The sequence below is a fragment of the Felis catus genome, chromosome A1, assembly GCF_018350175.1.
Source record: "Felis catus isolate Fca126 chromosome A1, F.catus_Fca126_mat1.0, whole genome shotgun sequence".
NCBI classification, from domain to species: Eukaryota; Metazoa; Chordata; class Mammalia; order Carnivora; family Felidae; genus Felis; species Felis catus.
In genome coordinates, this window is record NC_058368.1 from 102,469,929 (window position 1) to 102,495,036 (window position 25,108).

The window sequence follows — 25,108 nt, forward strand, 5'->3', positions numbered from 1 at the left end:
CACGTCCACCTAGCAGACGCCCTCCTGGGCAGTCAAGGCACGGTGCATTTTGCGACAGAAAAGCTCGCCAGCACCACAGACGCTTTGGCGATTTTTTTTCTTCCCCCTCGCGTGTGAGAGCATCGTACCTTTGAACATTCCGTTCTTTATGTGCGAGGATAAAACAGCATCTTGAAATCACAGCCGGGTTCGAAAACCATTTCTATTTCAAGACCGCTTCCTAGCTTGTCCCCTCTTCTCCCCCAAAACATGGTACTTTTAAGTAACAACAAAAGGAGGCTTACGGCGGGAGACTTGCTATGGTACTGGTTGGCATGCTGCTGGAGCAGGTCCAGCGCTTTTGATTCCGATGTTGTTTTCGCGTTGATGCTAGGGCTGGTATTGACTTTCTCTGCCTCTTCTCTCCCTGACATCTTCCCATAAACAGGATAATGAAAGCCTGGAGAGAGATAGGCCCCTGCAGATAAACAACAAATGCCACATCAAGTTATGGGCTCCATTTTTTAAACAGGAAAAAAAAAAAAAAATCACTCGGGTTACAACGAATTTGGGCTAAGAGTCGGAGACCTTAAAATAGGGGATTACATTAAGAATGGGCTACATCATCGTTAAAGGGCACGACGGAGGTTCTCCGGTTTTCTTCTCCCAGTTAATTCGTCCTGATGAACGGAGGTTATAAACAGAATTGAGCTTACAGCCGTTTCATACATTTACGCGTCCGCTTAAGTGAAAGGAACAGTAACTATAATGATTATGACAGTGAGCGCCGAGAATATTTTCATAGGCAATAAAGTATCTGTCAGTCTAACAGACGAGAGCATCAGAGTCTACGGAAACTAGAGCTGGGAACCGTTGACGTTTTCTCTAAGACAAAACAAAACGAACTCATGTTAAGTAAGTTTCATCCCGGGGACCCGAAGCGGCATAAAGACAAGCAAAACAAACGCGACCACTGAAGCATCTCATTTATCCCGAGCTTTTCAGTAACCACTAAGCGAATGTAGCCTCCTCCCTCTAAGAGAGCGAGAACCCGCGACACGTACCAGGGTAACTGTGCATTAGGACAGGAGAAACAGCCCGGTATGCAGGGTGGCTGGGGTCATACATCTGTGGGTAAGGATAAGCATGCAAGTACTGTATGTAGGGCTGATGCTGACTCAGAGGCGAGGAAACTGCCACTCTCGTTCCCCGAGAGTCCTTCCAGTTCACGGGCGTCTTCCGATCATCACTCTTGAGCTTGTTCTCCTCCGTGGACTGAGAATCCGGGCGCTTGGCCTCTTTGGGCTCCTCCTTAATGCTCGTTAATGACACGGGGAGGCTGGACACCCCACTGTCTTTAGTGGGAGTCTTCCTGGGACTATCTTCTTTTAATTTCTTTTCCCTCTCAAGCTCTTCTGACTTTTGCTGATCCAGGTATTTGGGCTGGTATACATAATGATGCCAGGTCCTTGAATCTGGATCCTGATTGAGGGGAGGGGAGGGGAGGGGAGAAGGAGGGGAGGAGGAGGAGGAGAAGAGAGGAGGGGAAGGGAGGGGAGGGGAGGGGAGGGGAGGGGAGGGGAGGGGAGAGGAGAGGAGAGGAGAGGAGAGGAGAGGAGAGGAGAGGAGAGGAGAGGAGAGGAGAGGAAAGGAAGAAAAGAAAGAAAGAAAAGAAAGAGAAGGAAAAGAGAGGAGGGGAGAGGAGGGGAGGGGAGGGGAGGGGAGGGGAGGGGAGAGGAGAGGAGAGGAGAGGAGAGGAGAGGAGAGGAGAGGAGAGGAGAGGAGAGGAGAGGAAGAAAAGAAAGAAAGAAAAGAAAGAGAAGGAAAAGAGAGGAGGGGAGGGGAGGGGAGGGGAGGGGAGAGGAGAGGAGAGGAGAGGAGAGGAGAGGAGAGGAGAGGAGAGGAGAGGAGAGGAGAGGAGAGGAGAGGAGAGGAAGAAAAGAAAGAAAGAAAGAAAAGAAAGAGAAGGAAAAGAGAGGAGGGGAGGGGAGGGGAAGGGAGGGGAGAGGAGAGGAGAGGAGAGGAGAGGAGAGGAGAGGAGAGGAGAGGAGAGGAGAGGAGAGGAGAGGAGAGGAAGAAAAGAAAGAAAGAAAAGAAAGAGAAGGAAAAGAGAGGAGGGGAGGGGAGGGGGGAGGGGAGGGGAGGGGAGAGGAGGGGAGAGGAGAGGAGAGGAGAGGAGAGGAGAGGAGAGGAGAGGAGAGGAGAGGAGAGGAGAGGAGAGGAGAGGAGAGGAGAGGAGAGGAGAGGAGAGGAAGAAAAGAAAGAAAGAAAAGAAAGAGAAGGAAAAGAGAGGAGGGGAGAGGAGGGGAGAGGAGAGGAGGGGAGGGGAGGGGAGGGGAGGGGAGGGGAGAGGAGAAGGAGAAGGAGAAGGAGAAGGAGAAGGAGAAGGAGAAGGAGAAGGAGAAGGAGAAGGAGAAGGAGGAGGGGAGGGGAGGGGAGGGGAGGGGAGGGGAGGGGAGGGGAGAGGAGAGGAGAGAAGAGGAGAGAAGAGAAGAGGAAAGGAAAGGAAGAAAAGAAAGAGAAGGAAAAGAAAAGAAAGAAAAGAAAGAGGAAAAAGAAAAAAAAAAAAAAAACCTCGTTTTAAAATCTCCATTTTTAAGCAAAACCCATTAATCACCATGACAGCATTATTACTCTTACTTCTAATGCTAAGTTAACATGTATTTATGTGCTCGCACTGTGCAAAGAGCATTACCTTCCTCTCACAAAGTAATAACATCTGAGGTAGGCATCGTTATTAACCTCTTTTACACAAGACAAAAGCAAAGCTTTTAAAGCTCAAGGAACAGCAGGGTCGTGCTGCTGACCAGGGCGCAGGTGGGCTTCCAACTCAGGTCTGAGGGAACTCAGAGCCGGGCCCTTCGTGGGATCTTTCAACAGGAAATAACACCCTCAGACATAATTTAATCTAGCCCTCATTTTCCCTTCATTGTCTCACATAGGCAAAACGAATTTGAGAATTCGTCAGCTCAGGGGGCGCCTGGGTGGCTCAGTTGGTTAAGCGTCTGACTTTGGTCAGCTCAGGTCATGATCCCACGGTTCATCAGTTTGAATCCCGCGTGGGGTTCTGGGCTGACAGCTCAGAGCCTGGAGCCTCTGTCTCCCTCTCTCTCTCTGGCCCTCCCCTGCTCACACTCTGTCTCTCCCCCTTTCAAAAAATAAATAAAAGTTAAAATACATATACATATTTAAAAAACTTCAGCTCAGGCCACTTAATAGTGAATTTGAGTCACGAATAGATCACGTAACATCATTTATGGGGAACGGGGCGGGGGGGGGGGGGGATGGAAACTCTTGGTTTCCTAATGTATTTTCTTCAACTACAGCAGCTGAGGCTTAATATAGGGGCTCACATCTCATGTGCAGACATCATCAAAACAAAATTTCAAAAATTAATAGCACACCTCATAGCTTTTCTTTCAGAAACCAAAGGCATCTATAACCCCCCCCCCCCAAGTTCTGACGCAGCCCTGTGAAGCCACGGCCTGATTCAGGCCTCCAGAACTGGGGCAAGCGAGGAGCCCAAAAGGCCTCTGCGACCCCCATCCCGTTCACGACAAAAACCCCCTGGGTATTTAAGTCCTGGGAGAGAACATTCAACCTTGGGCCTGAGTCTCAACCTCTGGGCAGAAATGAGCATCAAGAAAGGATTCTGGTGCTCTGATTCACCAGGGGTGAAAGTGTGGGAGTGGAGAGGGGGGTCGGGAGGCCGGGAAACCCCAGCGTTAACTCTCGCGGGACCGCAGTGAGTCAGGATGTGTGCGCGGTGACAGAAAGCGCGAGCACACGTGTGATTTCGCGGTGGCCGATTTTCAGGTGTCTGCACAGGGAGCCTCAGGCTGGCCGAGCAGGGGCTTCCGGGATGGCTGCGGGAGGCCCACGCACCCAGACCCCCCCTGTTCTCCTCACAGGCGACCGGCACGGGGCCCCGCGTTGGGGCTCTTAACCCCTAGGCATCTCAGACACCGTGTGAAAGACATCTGGGCCCCAAGTGGTAGGACAGAGCCCAGCGGGGGAATGTGGGTTTAAGGCCCCGGTCTTATGCTCCTCGAGGCTGCCGGGAGAAATTGGGACACGAGAAAGAACACACGCGGTAGAGATCAGACTCAGGATCTCAGCGGCCAGGTGGAAGGATTCCCCCAGTGTGGGCTCAGTAAGAAAGTAAGGGACCTCGTCAGGTTCACAGCGAGTGACCAGCACGGAACACGAGTCTGCGACGCACAGGTGCGAAGTTCCTTTGACTACATACACAACCCAAGGCAAGGGTGAGTTGGGCACACTGGAGAGGTACACAGTGGCTCGTGAGAGGATCTCGGCGAATACGTTTCAGGAGGAGAAGGGACCAACCCTAAGGAACCCTTGGCTTATTTCCTGGGAAGAAGGCTAACCAGATCAAGCCCAGACACGTCCAAGGGTCAGACTCGCTCTCTCCCTGTGGGGGGCCACGCTCCACAATCTTACTTGTTTAAATCTCGAGGCTGGGTCTACACCTGTCTGCTTCATAGAGTCCATGACAGATTTCATTTCTACAGCCTCCTTAATAAGCTGGTGGTTTTCCATCTGCTTAGCTTTGAAGCTGTCGGCCTGAAGCTGCTGCTGGTGGCCGGGGAGAAGCTGTGATTTACCTGTGTCCTCAGTTTTATTAGGCACTGGCGGCCCTAGTTTAGAATGGGTTTTGTTAGGCTCTGGGGTAGAGGGAGCTTTTGAGATTGTGGCAGACGGCAGGCTTTTCTGTTTACTGTCCTCCTTGCCCGGCTCCTTCAAGGGGAGCTCGCTTTTCCTGTCGCACTCTCCTCGGCCAGCTTGGGCCATTTTCTGCTCTGCCAGCCTCTGGTCCTCATAGTACTTCTCATACTGCTGTCTGTAGGCAGGGCTGGTGGCCATCAGGGACTTCTGGTCCATATAGAGCCCGTAGGCGTACTGGCCGTAGTAAAGCGACTGCGCCAGCGCTGGGTGTCTCTGCGTGATCACCGACTGGTGCTGAGGCTGTAAGGGTGCCGGGTTGTGGTCCGCTTTCTTGGCATCCAGCTGCTCGGCCTTGTCTTTCCTTTCGGCCTCCTCCTCGGACTCCTTCTTGATCTTCATCGCCTGCGTGCTCCCGCCGTTCCCGGCCGCAGGGGCTCCCACCTGCCCAGGGTGCATGTAACTTGGAGAATAGTAAGGATCGTAGCCATGGTAATAGGGAGAATGGGACTCTTTGAGCTGAGAGGACTGTGCTGCAGCTGCAGGATGCCCTTTGACGACGCCCTCCTTACTGGAAATGATGTCCGACGGGGAACCGGCCTTGGACCTCACGCCCTCCGACCGGCTGTCGGACCCACCATCGTCGGCGGCGTCCGAGATGTCCGAATAGGCGGGGCTGCTGGTCTTGGCCGCGGTCTCGGCCCCGTTCTGCGTCAGCACGTGCAGCGGGGCCATGGGCGCCTGCCCGTTCACCAGCGGGTTGCACTCCATCCTCGAGGCGCTGCCTATGGAAGGGCTGGGCGCGTTGTCCGTGAAAGTGTAAACCTTGTCGGCCTCGGCTTTGATGCTGGCCATCCGGCTCTCCTGAGACTCTGAGAGTCCGTTGGCCAGCCCTTCACTCTTGTTGAGGTGGTCCTTTAAAAAATGCCCCGATAAGTCCTTGCCGGCCCCCTTGGCGTCCTCAAGTTTGCCCAGCTTGGCATCCATTTTCGGGCTCCCCGACTCCTTCCCTTCTTTGTCCTTAAGCTTCCGCTTCTCCTTCTTCTTTTTGTCTTTGAGGGACACGAGAGCCGGGTTCACGGTGATGGGCTCCCCCATGATGGTGGGCTTTGGCTGGATGGGTTTCAACGGAGGACTCTTTGGTGTGGCCTGCACCACGGTGGTCGTGAGGGAGGGCAGTCCGGGGATGGTGCCCGTGGTGGTGCTCGTGAAGGCCGCGGTGGGTATGGCGATGAGCTGCGGCGGGGTGGGGGCCGGGGCGGGGGCGATGGGCCGCGCGGTTTTCAGCTTGGCGAGGTTCTTGTCCATTTTGCAGTTGTTGGCTTTCTTGCCCTTTTCTTTCTCTCCCGCGTTCTTCTTGTCGATGAGCCCTTCTGCTTCCAGTTTGGGCATCTCGGAAGCCAAGCTGCCATCTGCCGCGGAGCAAGCGTCTAGGGTGGCCGTCATGTTGGAGATGACCGGGAGGTTGTTCAGCTCGCCGTGAAGGCCCTTCTTCTTGCCAGAACTCTTCCCCGCTTTCGACCCGACGACAGAGCCCGGACCGTTGCTCATCAGCTCTCTCTTCCCCTTGGGGGTGCCGGGGGGGTGCCCGGGGCCGGGCGACACCGGCGCCTTCACCTGGTCGTAGGCCGCCAGACTGGCGCTGGGCTCGCTGCATTCGAGCGCGACGTGGCTCAGCGCCTCCTCGCAGTCCGAGATCTTGTCCTCGCTGTCGGGCTCGAACTCCAGCTTGTTCTCCGGGTCTAGGTGCGCGTGGGCCTGGTGGTACCTCAGGCCGTTAATGTGCTTGTACTTTTTGTTGCAGTTTGGGTGGGGGCAGTCGATCAACACTGGCGAGGAGCAGCCCTGGTCCAAAAAAGTCGCCTCTGGTTTCCCTTGAGGAGTGGTCGGAGTGCTTCTGGAGTTGGTGCGGACGCGCTTCCCCGGCTTATTGTCCTCGGAGCTGGAATTCAGGTCCAGCTCCATCGGGGGCTTGTTTTTCCTCTTGTTGGTGGAGGAGGGGCTGGCTTTGATGTCCTCAGCAGCACAATTTGGGGGTGTCCTTCGCCCGCTGGCGTTGAGGCTGCCCCGCCTCCCTTTCCCATTGGCCCCCCCTCTGTTCTTGTTCTGCAGCCCTCTGGACTCCGTGAAGCTGGCCTCTGAGCCCGGAGCCGCCGCGGCAGACCTCGCTCTCTTCCCTCGGCCCCGGCCCCCTCTCATCTCCAGGTCGCTTGTCGGTGACTCGCAGAACCTAGGGAAACAAGCGACAGACGTCAAGAGGAGCATCCCCCAAAGAGCCGGGAGACAGCGCGAGGCACACAATGCCGGCAAGAGCGGCCAACACCCCAGGGGCGCGAGGGCTGGGCCCAGAGAAGGAAAAGACACCCTGTTCTTGCGCTGACGGTTTTAATCCCTGCCAAAGAACTGGCCACGAAGGGCCTGCGTTCTTCTTCGGAACACCAAAGGCAAACGGCTCAGGTAGCTAGCTTCAAATCCAGTTCCAATTCCCATTTTGAGAAAAGAAGAAAACAAAGGAGAGGGGGCGAAGGGGCAGGGAGTGCATTTCACTGTGTGCAATCCTCACCGGCTCCTTTCTCTTTTGCCTGGTTTCAATTACGGGCAGACTTTTATGCATTATTAATCTACCTCTATAGTTTCTGTGCAAAAGAGAGGATGGCGGGAAGGAGAGGGGCAGCGGAGGAAGGAGGAGAGCAAACAGAGCCTGAAATAAAAGGCCCCGTGCGTACGTACCTGGGAGGGGCCCAGTCGTGCTTGGTGCAGTCCAGGAGGGTCCCTACGTAAGTTTTGTTCCTCCACGTGACATTGACCACTAGAACACCTGCAGGAATGGGGAGCGAAGGAGGACCACTGTTAGCACTGATTACTCTGTTTCCAGTTTGTTATTAGTATCACTGTTGTTGTTGTTGTTGTTGTTGTTGTTGTTTTATCAGCAAAATTCTGTTCTCGTTCGCTTTCAAAAACTGTGGTTTGCATTCTTCCTCTTTCTGGTTTCAGCGACCTCAAGTGAAAACCCACAGGAAATTGTGTGTGTGTGTGTGTGTGCGCGCGCGCGCGTGTGTGTGTGTGTGTGAGAGAGAAAGAGAGATCATGCCTGTGTGCATGCGGTACAAAAGGGTAAGACTGCGTGTGAGAGTGTAATCAAGATACTGCTGACAGAAGGAAATGGTTTTTGCCATGTCCTGCTGTAAAACAGCAACACTCACCTCTTAATTTTTCTATTATTACACATAATTGCTTTCGTTTGGCAAGCAGCCAACAAAAACTAAGCGCCAGTTACCAGTGCTTAAACCAGAAGGGGACTGAAAGGAATCGGCTTTGTTTCCCGTTCAACAATATAAAATAATGGTGATTTTTATTTAGGAAAAGATTATGTGGGTGCACGAAAACAGGAGAAGGGGAGGGCAGGGGCTGAGAGTCCAGATAGCGGACAATCAGCTATGATTTCTCTTTCCTAATCCTCCCCTCTCTGGCTTTGTGAGACAAGAATCAGCCAGGGTATGGTATCTGTTTCACTGTTTGGTCTTGTTTCATATGAAGGACTCCTAAAATAGCCCTCTTAAGAAAATAAATGTGCACAATAGGTTTGCTCTTGGGGTTATCTTTAGAATCAACTTTAGTAAGCATTTGCCACAGAGGATTAGGAGAAAAAAATCTCAAAACCAACACACTTGCTTCCTGCAAGCTATTCTGCTTTTCCCAACTGCTCTGCAGACAGACAATTTAATTTAGCACTGCATCTGTGAATTACTAAACTTAAGTGCACTTAGTATACTAAATGTCACAGGAAAATAAAATAGAACATCCTCTTGATTTCTCTAGAGGACGAGTGCCATATATTTTTTTAATCACCCCTTTACAGCGTATATTAAAAGGACCTGGGTTTTTGAGACACGCATAAAATACCAGGGTCAATCAACGCAACACTTAAGGGAGCCTTTGTTTTCTTTTCTGTACCTACCTACCCTCCATTCTATTTTGCAAACACCTAGGGACATCACTCAAAGTCTACTTCTAGCCGGTCTGCTCACTTGCTCACTGCCATTTTGAGTTTTATAGAAACCCTGTATTGCACTCCTTTACGGTAAGAGACACCTCACGAGGTAAGACTAATTTCCGTGGGACATGTTTTCGCAGCAGGTAAAAATATCTGAATGGCTGGGACCCGAGCAGTGGGGAAGGAAGGATTTCTTTCAAAAGTCCCTAAAAGAGATTTAAAAATTGTTTCCCATATGGTCTATGTTGCCATTAGGTGACAGCTGAATTTACTCACTGTAGCAAGAGTCGGGGGTGGGAGGGGGACGAGAATGAAGCGAGCAAGCATTTCCTCAAATCTCGGTTGATTCCATTCTAATTCCCTCAGGAAAATTTTCTTTTAAACCACTGAGTATAAAAATTCATATTGAGATGAGAATCAATGGTAATTAGGCATTTGGTCAAAATTTGCACAAGACAGAACAATTGGAGGAAAGGATTCTTTATGAGCACATCCCTCCAGGAAAAGGGAGGGGGTGGGAGGGAAGGCGAAGGGGAAGACGGAGCTGGTTTTCTCATCATGTGCTCTCTGGGGCACTGTGTGTGGTGTCAAAGACCTTTGCAGCTGCTTAAAATTCTTTAGCATGTCAGCTATATTTACAGTGCAGGAATATATCTGTATTGCCAGAAGGCTGCTGCATTTTAGCTTGCGACGCAATAGGCTGAAGCACTGCGTTCCAGAGTCCCTGATGTAGCACAAATGTATAATTAAAATTGCTTGAAAGGAAACATGAAAGAAACAACAAACCCTCCATTCTTGCAGTAATAAAATTAAAAACAGGAAAAGTCTGCACAGACACTTAACATTTGTCTGCAGTGAAAGGCTTTTGTTATTGCTTTCCCCCCAAGGGTTTCGCGTTTCCAGCAAACGCGGGCCGTGGATTGGCCGGCGCCTGCAGGGAACGCTCGCGTCTGATTGGCTGGGCCGAGGGCGGCCGCCCGGAGCCTCGAGGCGGCGGCCGGGGATAAAGGGGCTCGGCCGAGGGCAGGGGCCGCAGGGCCGGCGGCGGCCAGGAGGCCGCCCGCCGCCACGGGACTAAGGGCGGGTGGGGGTCGGGGTGGGGGGGACCCTTGGCGCGTGCGCGGCCCCGACAGGGCTACCCGCCGCGCCCCACGCGCGGCCGCTCGCAGCCCCCGGGGCAGAATCGGTGGTCCCCAGACAGGACACGGGGAAGCAGTCCCTGGCGACGTGGGGCTGCCGCTGGGAGCTGTCACAAAGGCTGGGCTCACGCTGCGGCCGGCGCACTGTGAAAACCGTTCCCGCCGCCAGATGCTGTTTCTAGTAGCCGCCCCTGCACATCTCGCGTGGCGGCAACAGCGACACTGCTAGCAGCGTGGTTCGTTCGTTATCAGCACTCGCTGGGAAAGAAAACGCCGCCAGTCAAGTCCATCCCCAACTTCAAAAGGACCTCAATCAGCCAGCCTGGTTTTTCTAGAAGCCCTGGGTCTGTGAACCGCTCAGAAGAAAGGCTCTAACTCCCGGGGAGATTCTGAAGAGTCTCCGTCAAGCGGGGCTAATTGAATGCGTGTGCTGGTGTCTATTTTTCTTTCCGCCACACGGTATACTTCGATCAGCCTAGCATTCACATGCAAGGGTACACACGCACATGTTTACACAGCCAAACTGGCAAGGAGGCTGAAGGAATGCTTCTCGCATAAACTACAAAGTGTATTGTTTCTTTGTAAGCGAGCGTGTGTTTATACAACATCCTATTGTGAGGGGCCAAGTAGAAAGGTGGTGTTTGGGCTCCAAATCCTGCGGATGGTTGATGGTCTTGCTCAAGTCTCGACATCTTGAACGCTTTGTAACCCACGGGCATATAAAGCGGACTCTACTTTTTAAATAACGGAAGTGAAAATGAAGCCTTTCAAAGTTCCACTTTGAATTTTCATCAGTCTGGGCAGAGTTGTGGTTCTCATTTACCTTACATTAATTGGAAATAAGTATACATTTATTCCACAAAGATTTAATATTTCGTTTAACGCACCTCTGTTCTTCCAAACGTCTAACCCATGAACCACGTGCTGGGGACACTCTACACAAGCCTTTTTCGTCTTTATATTCTCCAGTGTCCCACCAGGTTTACCATCCCCTTTTCCCCACTGACTGGGCACGGTCGTTCTCAAAATGCTAAATAACGCCTGCCCCGTAACGTTTTATAGTTGGAAAATATCTGAAGATTATTACCAATTAAGTAAGAATAGAGCTGAAGACATCAATGGGTGGTTTGAATGTGCTCACTGACCACACAGGGTTTTCTTATTTATATTGTCTCTGTCCTACACACTGATGATACAGGATTTAAGCTACTGCCCTACCCCATAAAACATGTATTACCTATAGGGCAGTGAAGAACACGGTCTGTGTTGTAAAACCTAAGCCTGTTGCCTCTACAAGCCAAAAGAGCCCTGTTATCTCATCAGGATTCCACAGTCACAGTGTCCTATTATTTGCTCTTGTCAATACTTAGCAGTTAAGTGCTCCCAGAGAGATGGTCAGGCCCATTAAGCATTTACAGTGCATCCTTAGGGTATACACTAGGTACTTATTTGGTGCTATGGAATCAGCCACAGTTCTGGCCGGACCTCCATCCAAACTCTATTCTTCAAGAGCCTGCAAACTTGTAACAACCAACACAGGCATACCCCGTAACCCAGAAAGGGAAGTATAGTTTACGTATCACCTACACCTACAGAACAGGTCTCTTGATCCATGATATTAAACTAGACCCTGGAAGAGATTTTCCTAGGGCCTGCCCTGCCCACAGTCCCCGCTCAGACGGTAGTCCTAGGAGACAAGGCTCCTGAGCCAGTAATCCTAACCTTAGCGTCGTCTGACGGTTGCAGGGACGGGTACGTGAAACTGAGGCAACCAAACACGACTTACAATGGGAATCTGAGTGAGTCACAAGGCAAGTTGACAAGAGAAGGAGAAACCTCAAGGTCACAAGGTCACAAGCCTCTAAAGTCTGAGAGGACTACAGCGTGCCAAAGCCCCAAGGGCTCAATAGCTATGATATTAGGAAGTCGATGGGTGCAATGCCCTAAGTGCTTACGTGTGTGTGTGTGTGTGTGTGTGTGTGTGTGTGTGTCCCCTCCCGTCTTTTAGCAGTGACAAGGGCTTACCAGCACCCAGGACGGCCCTATTATTTTCCATCCATCTTGTTCAAAAGGTGTTCCTGGTTCTGAACTTAACTCTGTCTTTGAATAGCTTGGTCCCGGAGGTGTCCCTGCAGGGACAGTCTACCCATCCTCCACCTGTCAGCCTCTCTCTCACCCAGGCAAACACAATGACCACGGTAACATTCTCACCTCCAGCTCACACGTGTTTTTTTTTTTTTAATTTTTTTTTTTCAACGTTTATTTATTTCTGGGACAGAGAGAGACAGAGCATGAACGGGGGAGGGGCAGAGAGAGAGGGAGACACAGAATCGGAAACAGGCTCCAGGCTCCGAGCCATCAGCCCAGAGCCTGACGCGGGGCTCGAACTCCCGGACCGCAAGATCGTGACCTGGCTGAAGTCGGATGCTTAACCGACTGCGCCACCCAGGCGCCCCAAGCTCACACGTTTTTTTCCCCCTCCAGCCAAAAGAGTTTCTTCACCCACTACTTAGGTCACAATTTTAGTCCCCCCGAAGTTGTTCTAGTCCAAACCTCCATGGAAAGCTAACATTCCTAATGAGTTAGCACCAAAGAGAGACACAGGGCAAATGTCGTCTCTTCTGTGGATGCTCTCCCCATCACACACCGATGGTGCGCACCACCAAAACACGGCCACTCCCTCCTGGGTCCCCACGGCACTCCGTGCCCGGTCCTCTGGCCAAGGGACACTCACCAGAATCCATGCTTCCGTCTGGGCCCAGAGCTGGACACGTCTCAGCTTCCGGCCCAGTTAGACGTGGGTCTGCGGCACACTCGGGTCTATGACAGCTAAGTGACTGAACTGCCCCGTGCCACTTACAGGCCTGGCTCACAGTAATCTCCTGTTCGTGTTCTTCTACTTTCTTCCTCTTTCTGTCTGGCTGGGATGGAGACTGCAGTGACCTTGAAGGCCCGCTGAGAATCACAGAGCCTCCTTCACCTGGGACCCTGAACGACAAGGAGAGCCCACCCCAAGAATACCACACTCAGTCTATTAGGCAGCAGCGAATCATTTCCTCCCATGTTTGAACACTGCTGAGCCTCTCTGTCTTGCCCTCACACACAGCCCCCTTCACATTCCACTCCTCATATACATGGGACGCCTCTCTTCCGGCCAGACTACACTCTCTGAACACGGGGGTGGGGTCCGCACCTGCTGCACCTGTGAGCGCCGTGCCCGGCCCAGAGAGAGAGTTTGCACAACCCCTGGTGGCTGTGGCATGGTGACAGAAGGGAATCCAGATGTGAATCCTTCTTTTGACTACTGCCATACTTTTTCAATAAGCATCATCTCCCACTAGCTTAGAGACGATAGAAATTCTCTGTGGAGAGACTGTACTCCAAAGATGTTATAAATATGGTTTATGAATTGCTGGTTATTTGTGAAGATGTTTCCTCAAGAACTGGGCAAATGCCTGATTTCCCAGTGGATCAGCATCACTCTGTTTGTATTACAGTTTAAAGACTGTTTCAGAGTCTTTAAAGTGCCTCATCCCTGGGACAGAAGTCTCTGGCAAGCGTTGCAAACGCCGAATTTGGAATCAGACATCGGGTTTTTTTTTTTTTTTTTTTTTTTGGAACTCTTATTCAGACTACCACATCTGGATGGACTTCGTGTGCACTCATGCAGAAAACAGAAACCTCACTCTAATAACACCGAAATGTAACCCATTTATGCTGCAATCTTTTTTTTTTTTTAAAGTTTACACATTTCTTTCCTTTCCTATATTTTTTTCCAGTAGACACATCAGTGACAATAAAAAAGGGGCCACAGTAAGCTGGTTTCTGCGCACAGGATAAAAGTTCAGACATTTCGAGTATCCTATTACCTCCTATTTTAATACATGACTATTGTACAAGGTAGGATTTATCACCTTTCCTCTGTACCCCTCCAGAAGTGTATTGTTGTGGTTCTGCTCTATCCAATCCTGGTACTTTTTAAAAAGCTGAGTCGTGTATAGTACATTGGTTCCTGTTTCTGGCTTCAGAGCATCTCACCTTCAGAAACATCTCTCTCCAAAGGACACAGCTGAGTTTCTAATTATTGGGGGAAATATTTAATTTACAACTGAGGTTGCCGATGAAATACCTGACGGCCGAAACACAGAGGGACTTTCCTATCCCCTATGCTAAGTATCTCTGGGGCACTAGGACAAGAAAAGTATGGTCACGTGACCAGAAAGAGCCCTACTGCTGAGCTGCATGTTTGAAGAGTCACTTTAACCACATCCTGTAATCAAACCATCTGGAACACAGTGCTGTGATTAGTCACCCTGAACATTGGGCTTTATCTGAACAAATAGCGAACGGCAACGGGGCTTGGGAGATAGGGCAGCACTAACAAAGGGAAGTGTAATGAAACACTTTATGCCCTAGTGTGTCGCCACCCCAGTCATAAACCCCAGACGCACACAGCTCTGGTGTTAATGCACTACTTTAGGAAAGCACAGTGCGCTTAAAGATTAAAGGAATGCAGGGCTAAAAATTGCTGGTTTGGATAGACGTTCTCTGTCGGCCGCTGGAACATGTTGGCACCCCTCTATCTGCGTTAATTATAACCTCTCAGATGACAATTCAGCAGTCCTTTTAGGGTCTGGTGTGATTTCCAGGGCACTGGGAACAAGGTTCATTGATGGGAGGATAATAGTGATTCTTTCTTTGCCAGAGGTTAATCTGAACAGGGAGACCATTCCTTTTTGGTTCATCCAAGCCCTACCCGCAAATAACAAGAACAAACATCCAAATAAATGTGCTCATCCAACATCAAAAAGCAAAAAGCAATGGCAAAATGCTGTTCTCATCTATGTTTTGAAAGATGGTATTCTTCCTTAACGGACCTCATCTCTTTCAAAAGTACATTTGATCACTGGGATGCCATCTATGGACATCTTTTAAAAAAAAAAAAAATCCTGAAAGGATTTCCCCCCTAAATACATTGAATAAGCCCTAAAAGGGGAAGGGGGGGGGGGGGAATGGCTAAAGAAACCCTGTTTCCCCATGGGCCTTATGGGTTAATACACAAAAGAACACAGAGCTGTTTTTCCATCACCGTCACCTCCCCTGCAGCCTTTGTTCTGAGGCCTGATGAGCTGTATTGATTTGGGAAAATCATTGAGCTTCTTGGAAAACTAGACTCTCACTTATTCACTGCCATCTATTTCTTTCCCATGAAGACAGGTGGTCAATATCCAGTTGACTGGTCAGCTAAAAGAGGCTCTGGCTGCTTTTCGTTTCTTGCCTCCCCAGTAACATTATCCTTTCCCACTTCTGGAAAACACAATGGCCTGTTCCAAAGTCTTGTGGGTAAGAGGAGGGAGCAGAAACAAGGCTTTTGTAAGGCACCTCCGGGAACACTGAACGGCTGTCCTAGACATCTGCACGGGAGCCCACACTACGTCCCTACATGCACGGCTGGTGATAGGATTTTCACTCACCGAATGTTAGGCACAAGTTCTGGCATTAATGGAAACTTTGAGAGCCCAAGAGAAAACTCAAAAAAAAAGGTATATATAGACATATGTATATATATGTCCATATACATATGTCTATATATACACACACATACACATATATACACACATATATGTGTGTGTGTGTGTATATATATATATATATATATATATATCTCGAATCAACACAGATCATTAGAGCTTCCTGTGAACTGCAGAAAGTGATGTTTTACTTCTTTTAATAATCGGTACATATGTTTCAGCAAGGTTTTCTCATTGTAGGATGCCCTAAGTGTCATTATAGACATTTGGGGGGAACAAAGAGCCTAAGAGAAAAAATAACATATATCACATGGAGATCTTTACAAAGCAACTTTAAACAGGACGAGAACAAAAAACACTTGACTTTGGGTTACACAGGCATACACAGCCTAAAGAAACACTGTCCTAGATGGCTTGAGGCTACTTTTTAAAGGTATAAATATATGCATATATATAAATATATAAATATAAACACACACACACACACACACACACACACACACACACACACACACGCTACAACCACTCACACCACAATACATAGCCCTTAATATTTAGGCAGTTCCTCTTTCTGCTAAGGTGCCACAAGTCCTCCCACCTGAGGGTAGGCAGGAGGACAGGTTTCAGGTGACCATGTTGCTAAGGAGGGGAGGACACGAGCCCCCTAAGCTTCCTTCCACAGGGCGGCAGGTCACAGACCCTCAGTCGGGCTGCATCCAAAGCCACCCCTGCATCCCAAGACGATGCCCTTCAGGCTGTGGTCTCCTAAGGCTCAGCCAACACACAGTAAACTGAAGTGATATGCTCAAGTACAAGATAAACGATGAAGGGGCGCCTGGGTGGCTCAGTCAGTTGAGCGTCCGACTTTGGCTCAGGTCATGATCTCACGGTCCGTGAGTTCAAGCCCCGCGTCGGGCTCTGTGCTGACAGCTCGGAGCCTGGAGCCTGCTTCGGATTCTGTGTCTCCCTCGCTCTCTGACCCTCCCCCATTCATGCTCTGTCTCTCTCTGTCTCAAAAATAAATAAACATTAAAAAAATTAAAAAAAAAAAAAAAAAGATAAACGATGAAGTGGCCAGGGCAGGGGAGGGTGCGGGGGATGATGGCAGAGGGAAAGACGGGGAGACAGGAAAGAAAAAAAATACAAAGTCTTCTGAGACAGACATTTGGTATAACTGAAATGCACAAAGCCAACACGCACACAGACGGAGCCTACGTATGTAGGTATACACTTGTATAAGGAGATTTCATTTCTTGTCTGGAATCAAACTTCCCAGCAAGTAATGCCTTGAGGCTGGTGGGCATGGAGAGAAGGCTACGGAACCCGATTTCTGGTGCAAAGTTCTAGGCCTGAATTCTCTCCTGCTCTTTTGCAGGCAAGCATTAGTATTTCTGAGAGCTGCGGAGTTTAGATACATGGTTTGTAGTTCTTCAAAGCCTCTCCTTTTTTAAGGCACAGTTTCCCCACTTGGAGTAGCGCAAGGATTTCCCATTCCCCTCCTCCCTTTCTTCGCGGGAAGACCAGGATTCAATGCCAAATGTCACGGAATTGACTCATGTCCCCCAATCCAGTCTCACAAGCTTGAATTATTAGCTCATCTGGAGATCAGTTGTTTTTTTTTTCCTTCCTTCACACAAAAGCATTCAAAATTTGGGAAACGTATCTTTCCCGTAGTAAGTCGGCTTACTATGAGCCACGATAATGATACGGTTCTTATTCTGTTATTACCTCCTAACAGGGCGTTCCCTTAAGAGTGTCGTTTTAGGAGGCGGCCGCGTACAAGGGGCCCAGGCCCACAGCACATACCCAGAACCCCCCACCTCAACGGAAAGGACGCCGCCTCAACACAATCCCACTTGGAGACCTGCCTGCCACGGAAGACAAGCAGCTAAAAAGAAGGCAGGCCTTTCGTTTCCTGCACTTAATACTAACCACGGGATCTTTTCGGCTGACAACTTGTGCCGCCAGGATCTCTACAAGCCCTGACGTCAGCTTCGCAAACAGGTAACGAGAACAGAACAGCGAGCCCAGGCAAAGAATTAACAATCCTCCAGGCAACAAGCCCCACCCTGGACCAGTGCCCCTAAAAGAGAGCACTCGAGGGCTGGAAGTGGGGAGAAGGGTGTGAGGTGATGAGAATTTGGAAGGTCGCTTAACGGGGATCTCCGCCTCCCCATTTCCTGGTGGGGAAACCAGTCTGTTTCTCTGCTGTCTCACGGCTCTCCACGGGCAGGAGCAGGGGAGGGAGGGGCAGGCGGGGAGGCCAAGTCATCGCCGAGGTGAATAAAATAGCAAGATGCCAAGGAAATAAAACAGAAGAAGGGAAAAACTCATATACTTTGGGGAAGGAGAGGAGACTCAGCAAAGGGAACATGGAGGGCTCCGTGTCCTAGCCTCAGCTCACAAACCTCCTGTGGATCAGTCTAGGTGGGTGATTAGCAGAGTTCCTGGTTTCAATGCTTGTGAATTGCTTGTCAAAATATGCGTATACAACTATAGACTATAGGACTGCGTTTTCAAGTGATTTCTTACCATCCCCAATCCTTGAGCTTCAAGGAGACGGTGGGAACCAATCGACAATTATGCTCACATCAAAAAGCTGCTACTGATGCGTGCATCTCCCTGGGACCGAAGAGCCAGGCTTCATATAAATTATGACGCTTTATTGAAAGTCAGAGCGCTTATTTGCTTTTGTGCCAGCTCTGGGCCCTTTTCATCTGGAGCTCTCCCCGGCCCAGGAGAGCACACATTCCTACAGCTCTGCTGGCCACCAGCTGTGTCCCCCATAAATCATAAATCCTCTGAACAAGCCATTCTTTACAAAGACCAACAGCATTTACTGGAGATGATCACTCTGCTATTATTCCACTTGCTGAAATTTAAAATAGCAATTTACAACAGCAGCTGAAAACCAGGGAACTTTGTGTGTGTGTGTGTGTGTGTGTGTGCGCGCGCGCGGGTATGAGAGAGAGAGAGAGAGAGAGAGAGAGAGAGAGAGAGAGAGAGAGAGAGAGAGAGAGAGAGAGAACAGAAAGGCTGTGCATGTCTGCAGCACACAAAGGGGCACATTTTGTGTGTCACCTTCAAGTCAGCAACTCTGTGAATCTAAAAAGGAAACAAGGGGTGTAAATGTCAGAGGAACCGGACTCAGCACCCTCACAACTGAAGGCAGTGGGGTGAGTGGGGTCTGTGTCGTGGGTAGACCTCCTTGGTCTCACCCGGAAGCGGCCAAGCCCCCAAGGCAGCGTGGGAGGGGGTTCACACAGTCTCTAGTGAGGCCACATAATTATGGCTCAGGTTCAGAATGTAATAAGGAAAGCTGAAGGAATTAACTCCAATCAAGCTCAGTCTGCAGCCAATTTTATTTTGAGGACTAGGGAGGAAGACAGAAGAAAAGAGTGATTGGTAATCCCACGCAGCATCCCGAGCGCCTGAGAAGAGGTCTCTGGAGGCAGACGCACCTGGCTCCCAAGCCCGCTCTGCAGCTGCTGCCTCACCTTCAACTAAAGCGCTCGGTGCCTCAGTTTCCTCATCTGTAACACAGGGAGGATACATACGGGTATCAAATAAGGTGTGATTTCTGTAAAGCATTTAACACGGGCGCTGGCACAAAACAGTCGCGTCGCAAATGGACTTTGGCTTCCTCATCTTCCAACTCCCCTGGAGCCCCAGGTCGCAAGCTAGGATTGCAGAGGGAGAAGCCAAAATCCTAGGAATTCCGCACTCAGAAATACAGTCAGGAGCAAGCGCCACTGGGATCCCTCCAGGCAAAACACCCTCGGACCTGGGCGTCCACAAAGATTATCCTGGACTCCTGGTGACCAGGCCCTTGCGCATACGGCACACCGATCCTGGCGAGTCTCAGGAGCTGCCAATTCCAACGTTAAGGAGTTGTGTGATTTCTACACCGGTTTCAACCGACACGAAGTTCTCCTTCCTGACAGACCTCTCCTCGTGCCACCACTCAATAGTACAGCCGACAGAGAAATACAGCTCTAAATCCCTCCAGTCTCCCCTCTGGACGTAGGACAGGGAAACCTCACATCCGGTTTTCAGAAACGGCGACTGGAACCGGATGCCTGGCATTGGTCTGAACGACCAAAGGCAAAATGGTGACAGCAGAGGGGAGAACCCCAGCAGCCAGGCTCCTGGGATGCTGAAGGCGTCAAAGGCAAACTCATCTTTCCCAGTTACCATCGGAACAGACTAGATTTCTCAACAATGGTCAGAGGCACCCCCCCCCCCCCGATTCCGAAGTCCCTATCTTTCAGGGAAGAATAAAGCCCAGCAGAGTTACAAGTATTTCAATAATGTGCTTAGAGACCAGCTCTTTTCTGTAAACAAGCCTAATGAAGCATGACTAATAGTGCTCTCCGTAAGCAGAGCCAGGGAAAAGGGCCTTTGTTAGCACTTACTGGAGCAAGGCATCATTTTGCTGGAGCAGAACAAAACTTAGCTGGTTATTGATTGACCAGCCTCGCTCGGGTGTCACCGCTCTGCTGTCCATTTCTGTATAGTGTGTGTAGGCAATGCATGTGCTTCCGTAGACGCAGAGACGTTCTGTACACACACACACACACACACACACACACACTCTCCCACGTACACAGTCAGTGCAGCCACCAAGCTAACTTTGGGCTACATTTCTCCGCAGAAGGGATCAAGTATTCCAGGCCTCTCGCTGAAACCGAATTGCTCTCCGATACTCGCGCGTCTTCTCGTCCTCGATATCACCTAACATTTCTCTCCGCGTTGTCAGGACCGTGAACCTCCTCCGCCTCCGAGCCTGTAAACCGACACGGCCCACGGACGCTTAACCGTTTCCAAAGTCACTACGATTTAACCTGACCTAGTTACTACCTTCTAGAGGGGATTTCCTTTTGTTTTTGCAATACATTCACAACGGCTGGTGTTTCCTTCCCCATTTCGCCTCGCGGTCCTGAAACTCCTGACATTTGGCTTCTTGTAACTGCCACAGACACGTTCCATGATGGCTCTCATTCTCTTCTGCAGTTCAAGTTTGTCTTAAATGTTACCGATGCACACACGCCAGCAATGTTAGCAGGGAGAGCCAAAGTTGACCTGGGCGTCTCTTCCGAACAGGCAGGAATTCGAGTCAAAACTTGCTTTCCTTGCGACTCTAAGCACAAATTTCCGTATAAATTATTGACCGCACTTTGGCCTCATCTGAAACATTAGCCCCGCAGGCTGATAAGTTCTGACCCCAGGTGGCACATCAACCCTCTCCGAAGAGGCTGGAACATTAGTGCTTTGCACTGGGGACTAAGGCGTGAGAGCCAATCAATCAAGCTCCTGACAGCTTTTACGGCCTCTGAGCATTAGGCCCAAGTCAACCTCCAAGACTCCTATTGTTCGCATTATTCTCTTCTTCTCTGGTCTGATGAAGTTAGGGTTAAGTCCAAGGCTTCGGTGAGAGAGAAAGGCTATTGTTAGTAACTCAGTCTTTATTGACTCTGACCTGCAGGGCAACCAGCTTGAAGTCTTTTCCAGAAAGTAATGCACAGTTAATTGGTGCTCATCATCAGGGTATGTTTTCTACACCTCTCTTCACTGAAAGGAGACCTGGCCGAACATTTCACCATCTTTTCCAGGTTGCCTTCTAATTCTCCCAAGCATTACACACACACACACACACACACACACACACACACACACACACACACACACACATACTTTGGACAAAAAATCTGATTTGTACCCATAACCGTCTGCCTGAAATAACTGAGGATCTTTTTCAGCTGAAGCTGGGGGCTGGGTCTGTGAGCAGCGGGCAACAGACTGCATGGTCTGGGCAGGGAGAGGACACAATCCCACACGGGCTTCGTTTGAAGCACGCAGCCGCCCTCTGAAGGGGTTGCAGAATTACTGGACCCAAAGGCTTTCCCTTTGAAAGAAAAACCAGGCACACCATTATCTCTTCCTACCCAAACAGGCCTCTCAGGAGAGAGGGAGGGGGAAGGTGGTGGCCAGACAGAAGTTGGCCACCAGAGCATCCAGTCTGTTTCTCAACAATCCTGGGCAACGGGTGCCCAGACGAGTCAGCTACACTTCAAGGGTCTTCCCCCACAACCCTTGTTGAAAGCACTGAACAACAGGCTACCCACTGAACGCTTTGAAGGAGAAATCACATGTTGACATTTTGGAAATCGAAGTTTCTTGGATGGGGACGGGGAAGCACAAAAACCAAAAGGCTTTTTTTTTTTTTTTCTTTTTCCACTTAGCTTTTGCTTTAGAAGTTTTCAGCCACCCGGCTGCCTGGGTGGCTGAGTCGGTTAAGCATCTGACTTCGACTCAGGTCATGATGTTGCGGTCTGTGAGCTTGAGCCGCGCACGCGTTGCGCTCTGTGCTGACAGCTCGGAGCCTGGAGCCTCCTTCAGATTCTGTGTCTCCCTCTCTCTCTGTCCCTCCACCGCCCGCGCTCTGTTCTCTCAAAAATAAATAAACGTTAAAAAAATTTTTTTTAAAGAAATTTTCAGCCACACAATCCTACATTTAGCCAAGAGACTGATCATGCTACTTTATTTAGTACATCCCGGTACCTGAATTAGCACAAATAAACAAATAAAGTAGTATATACTTTTCCAAATGAGTGAAGAGGAAGCCATTTTTCAGTTAAAGTCTGCCCCATTTGTGTGTTTGACAGTATACTAACTCCAAGATATATGAATCTAATATTAGATTGGTTAAGCTTTCCGAAAAGGCGGTAGTTAAGAGAGCACACTGATAAAGTCTCCTGCTGCAAAGGATTCCATTTTCTGGCGCCGATCGTTCAACTCAACTTCAATATTAAAGAAAACTACAGCCTTCTCATTCATTAAGAATGCACAGTCAAAGCACATTAAACTCATGAATCCCAGGTGCTACCAAGGCCAAAAAATGTTTGCAGACCCTTCAAGACAAAACTGAACATGCGGCCCGTTCCTGTAGTGGAGAACTTCCTCCAGGAGCCCTACTTTCTTACAGCCCAGAAGTAAGTTAGGAAAAGATGCAGAGAAAAACCAACTATAGTATTCAAGCGAGTGCTGTTCCTAAAGACCGATTACGAAGGCTAAGTCTTGAGCCAACGAAGTTGCAAGTTTCAAGGGAACAAAACAGGTATCAGCTAAAAATGTTTAAACCTAGGGGCACCTGTGTGGCTCAGCTGGTTGAACATCCCACTCTTGGTTCTGGCTCAGGTCAGAATCCCAGGGGTTGTGGGATCGAGCCCCGCGTGAGGCTGTGGAGCCTGCTTGGGATTCTCTCTCTCTCTCTCTCTCTCTCTCTCTCTCTGCCCCCTCCCCGGCTCACGCTTCCCCCGCCTCCCCCCAAAATAAAGTTTAAAAAAGTAAAAAATAAATAAAATGCTTAAACCTATAGATAAGCTCAACGCAAGACGGAATGAATCTTGATAGAGTTGAACGTGGGGTTCCCGCTGAAGCTTCAGTGAAGGCAATTCAAAACTAATACGTTTTACACAACAGGTGGTTAACATTTGTGTTACTGTCCCCAGGGAGTAAAGACAGGAAATAAACATGAGGAATTCTGCCGGAGCGCTTTACTATCTGTAGGCCATCAGTGCCCTACGAGCCAGGTCCTTTTTACTGTTCCTCTTTTACTGATGAGCAAATGAACTCCAACACGGCTTAACTGCCAGGTTTGCCTCAGAGGGGAAAGTCAGAGATTTGAACACAGGCAGCCCCACTTCTGATACCATACTCCTAAATGCACGGTGTAAGGTTACTTACACCTAAGTTTATAAAGAACACAATTTCATGAAGGCGCTGCATGTGCGTGGATGGGGCCCCATGAGGTTGAGTGAGTCCGTGCGGGTGACGCACAGGTGTCTTCGGAGGCTTGTGCTGTGGATAAACCAGTGACCTCACACTGGAAGCTTGGAACGGACCACGGGGAGAATACATATACCAAAAAAACAGCAAACACTGCAATTCAGGGTCCCCCCCCCCCACAGCCCCAACTCCAGGGCCGGCTGTTAACCAGCACACGGACAGTTAGTAACCTTACTTTGTTGAAATACTATTCTTCTCTGGGGCGCCTGGGTGGCGCAGTCGGTTAAGCGTCCGACTTCAGCCAGGTCACGATCTCGCAGTCCGTGAGTTCGAGCCCCGCGTCGGGCTCTGGGCTGATGGCTCAGAGCCTGGAGCCTGTTTCCGATTCTGTGTCTCCCTCTCTCTCTGCCCCTCCCCCGTTCATGCTCTGTCTCTCTCTGTCCCAAAAATAAATAAATGTTGAAAAAAAAAAAAAAAAAAAGAAATACTATTCTTCTCTCCCACCATGTGACGCGTCAGAGAAACTAGGGGCCCGGGGAAAGGAGGGAACGTGGAAACCCTTCCCTATTTGCGTTTAGCTGCTTAGAAGGTATCCGAAGGACAGAACTGAGGGACGATTCTAGAACCCACTAGAGACTACCCACTGTTCTACCTACTGTAGAACCCACTACAGTTCTCACTTAGGATGTTGGCTGTTTCACAAGGGGTCACAGCGCACAATCCTGGATGCCTCCTGGTTAAGCACTCACACCTAATTCACTGCTCACCAAGTCATGACTACCTTGCTTCCAGGCTCCGTCCCCTCCCTCTTCCTCCAGACCACCGTCCACAGTCAGGGGATGGTTCCCTTCCCACTGTTACCACTCACCCCTCCCCCGCCTCGCAACGCCTCCAACTGCCTTTCAATGTCCCCAGCACACAGAAAGTTGCTTCAGGCTTCAGGCTCACCTCCTATCTTTTGCAGGGAGAGCCTGGCCTGCCTTCACCTTCGCAGTCTGAGTCCCGGTGCACAGAACTCCAGGCCGCCCTGAGAATGGCTGAGTGCCCCTGCGGCTATTTCTACCGCAGCACTTACGTGACATCCAGGACGCCTGATTTTTCCCTGCCAACCTCGGTAAGAGACCATGTAATAAGCACCATGTCTTTCGAATTGCCTGGCAAAAACCAGAAGCCCCATACATGTCTTTTTTTGTTTCCTAGGGCAAACGAAAAATTGCAATGAATAAAAGTGCAAAAGAGCCCCTGTGTTGTTATTAGGTACACAGATCAAAACCCAGAAGTGAACTGCGATGCTGACAATTCTTTGTCACCTGATTCCGATACCTCCCGAGCGAAGGAGCCCGTCTCCGTTGATTCTTTCCACTTTTCAAATAACTGGTAATGATGTCAACGTAAACGATTTGGTTTCGAGGGCTCTTCTATTTTTGGTTGGAAATTTTTGTGAAATCAGTACTCTTACAAGGGAGAGAAACCGGGGACCCTCCTCTTAAGATTCCAAAAGCCATCCACTTTTACTGAACTATTACAAAAGCAACTGAGGAGGTACGTGTGTCGCTCACCTGATGCAGACGCTCTGAACACAGACCATAACCGCCCAGCCGCGGTAGATGCGGGCCGTTGGCCGCTCCCACTACACTCCTTGTAATGTAATGAACAGTCACATCCAACAAATCTCCTCCCAATGGGCTGCCAGTGGTTGTTCTCCCAGACTCTGGGGCCCCAAAGAGAGATTTGTCATTGCTTAAATAAATTTTACAGAGGTAATAGATAAAGGCAATAAAGAAAACAGAGCTTTTATAAAACAAAGTTGACAGAGCAGAAAGCCATCTCTCCATAATGGGCGCGTATGCTGGTGCGTCCCGGGCTGCTTGTGTGTACCAAAGGGAAACAGACAATGAAGGTTAGGAAGCATGAAATGACAGCCTTCTTTGCCTTTCAGGGAACGTAAATTTTAGTTGCTGAATGTAAATCTTCAAGCCATGGTTTTCAATCTG

The 25,108-nt window shown here is 49.8% G+C and overlaps 1 protein-coding gene across 4 annotated transcripts in view; it reads right to left on the reverse strand.

The window, feature by feature from the left end:
• The window catches only part of ZNF608 (zinc finger protein 608), a 122,801-nt gene that overhangs the window by 7,002 nt on the left and 90,691 nt on the right, over positions 1–25,108 (reverse strand). For all 4 annotated transcript variants that reach the window (XM_045058391.1, XM_045058366.1, XM_045058382.1 and 1 more), the window contains exons 3-6: positions 7,393–7,480; positions 4,441–6,892; positions 1,044–1,461; positions 285–457 (exon numbers count right to left, since the gene is read on the reverse strand). In XM_045058391.1, coding sequence (XP_044914326.1) covers positions 285–457; positions 1,044–1,461; positions 4,441–6,892; positions 7,393–7,480 — 3,131 coding nt within the window. The remainder of the gene's footprint in view (positions 1–284; positions 458–1,043; positions 1,462–4,440; positions 6,893–7,392; positions 7,481–25,108) is intronic.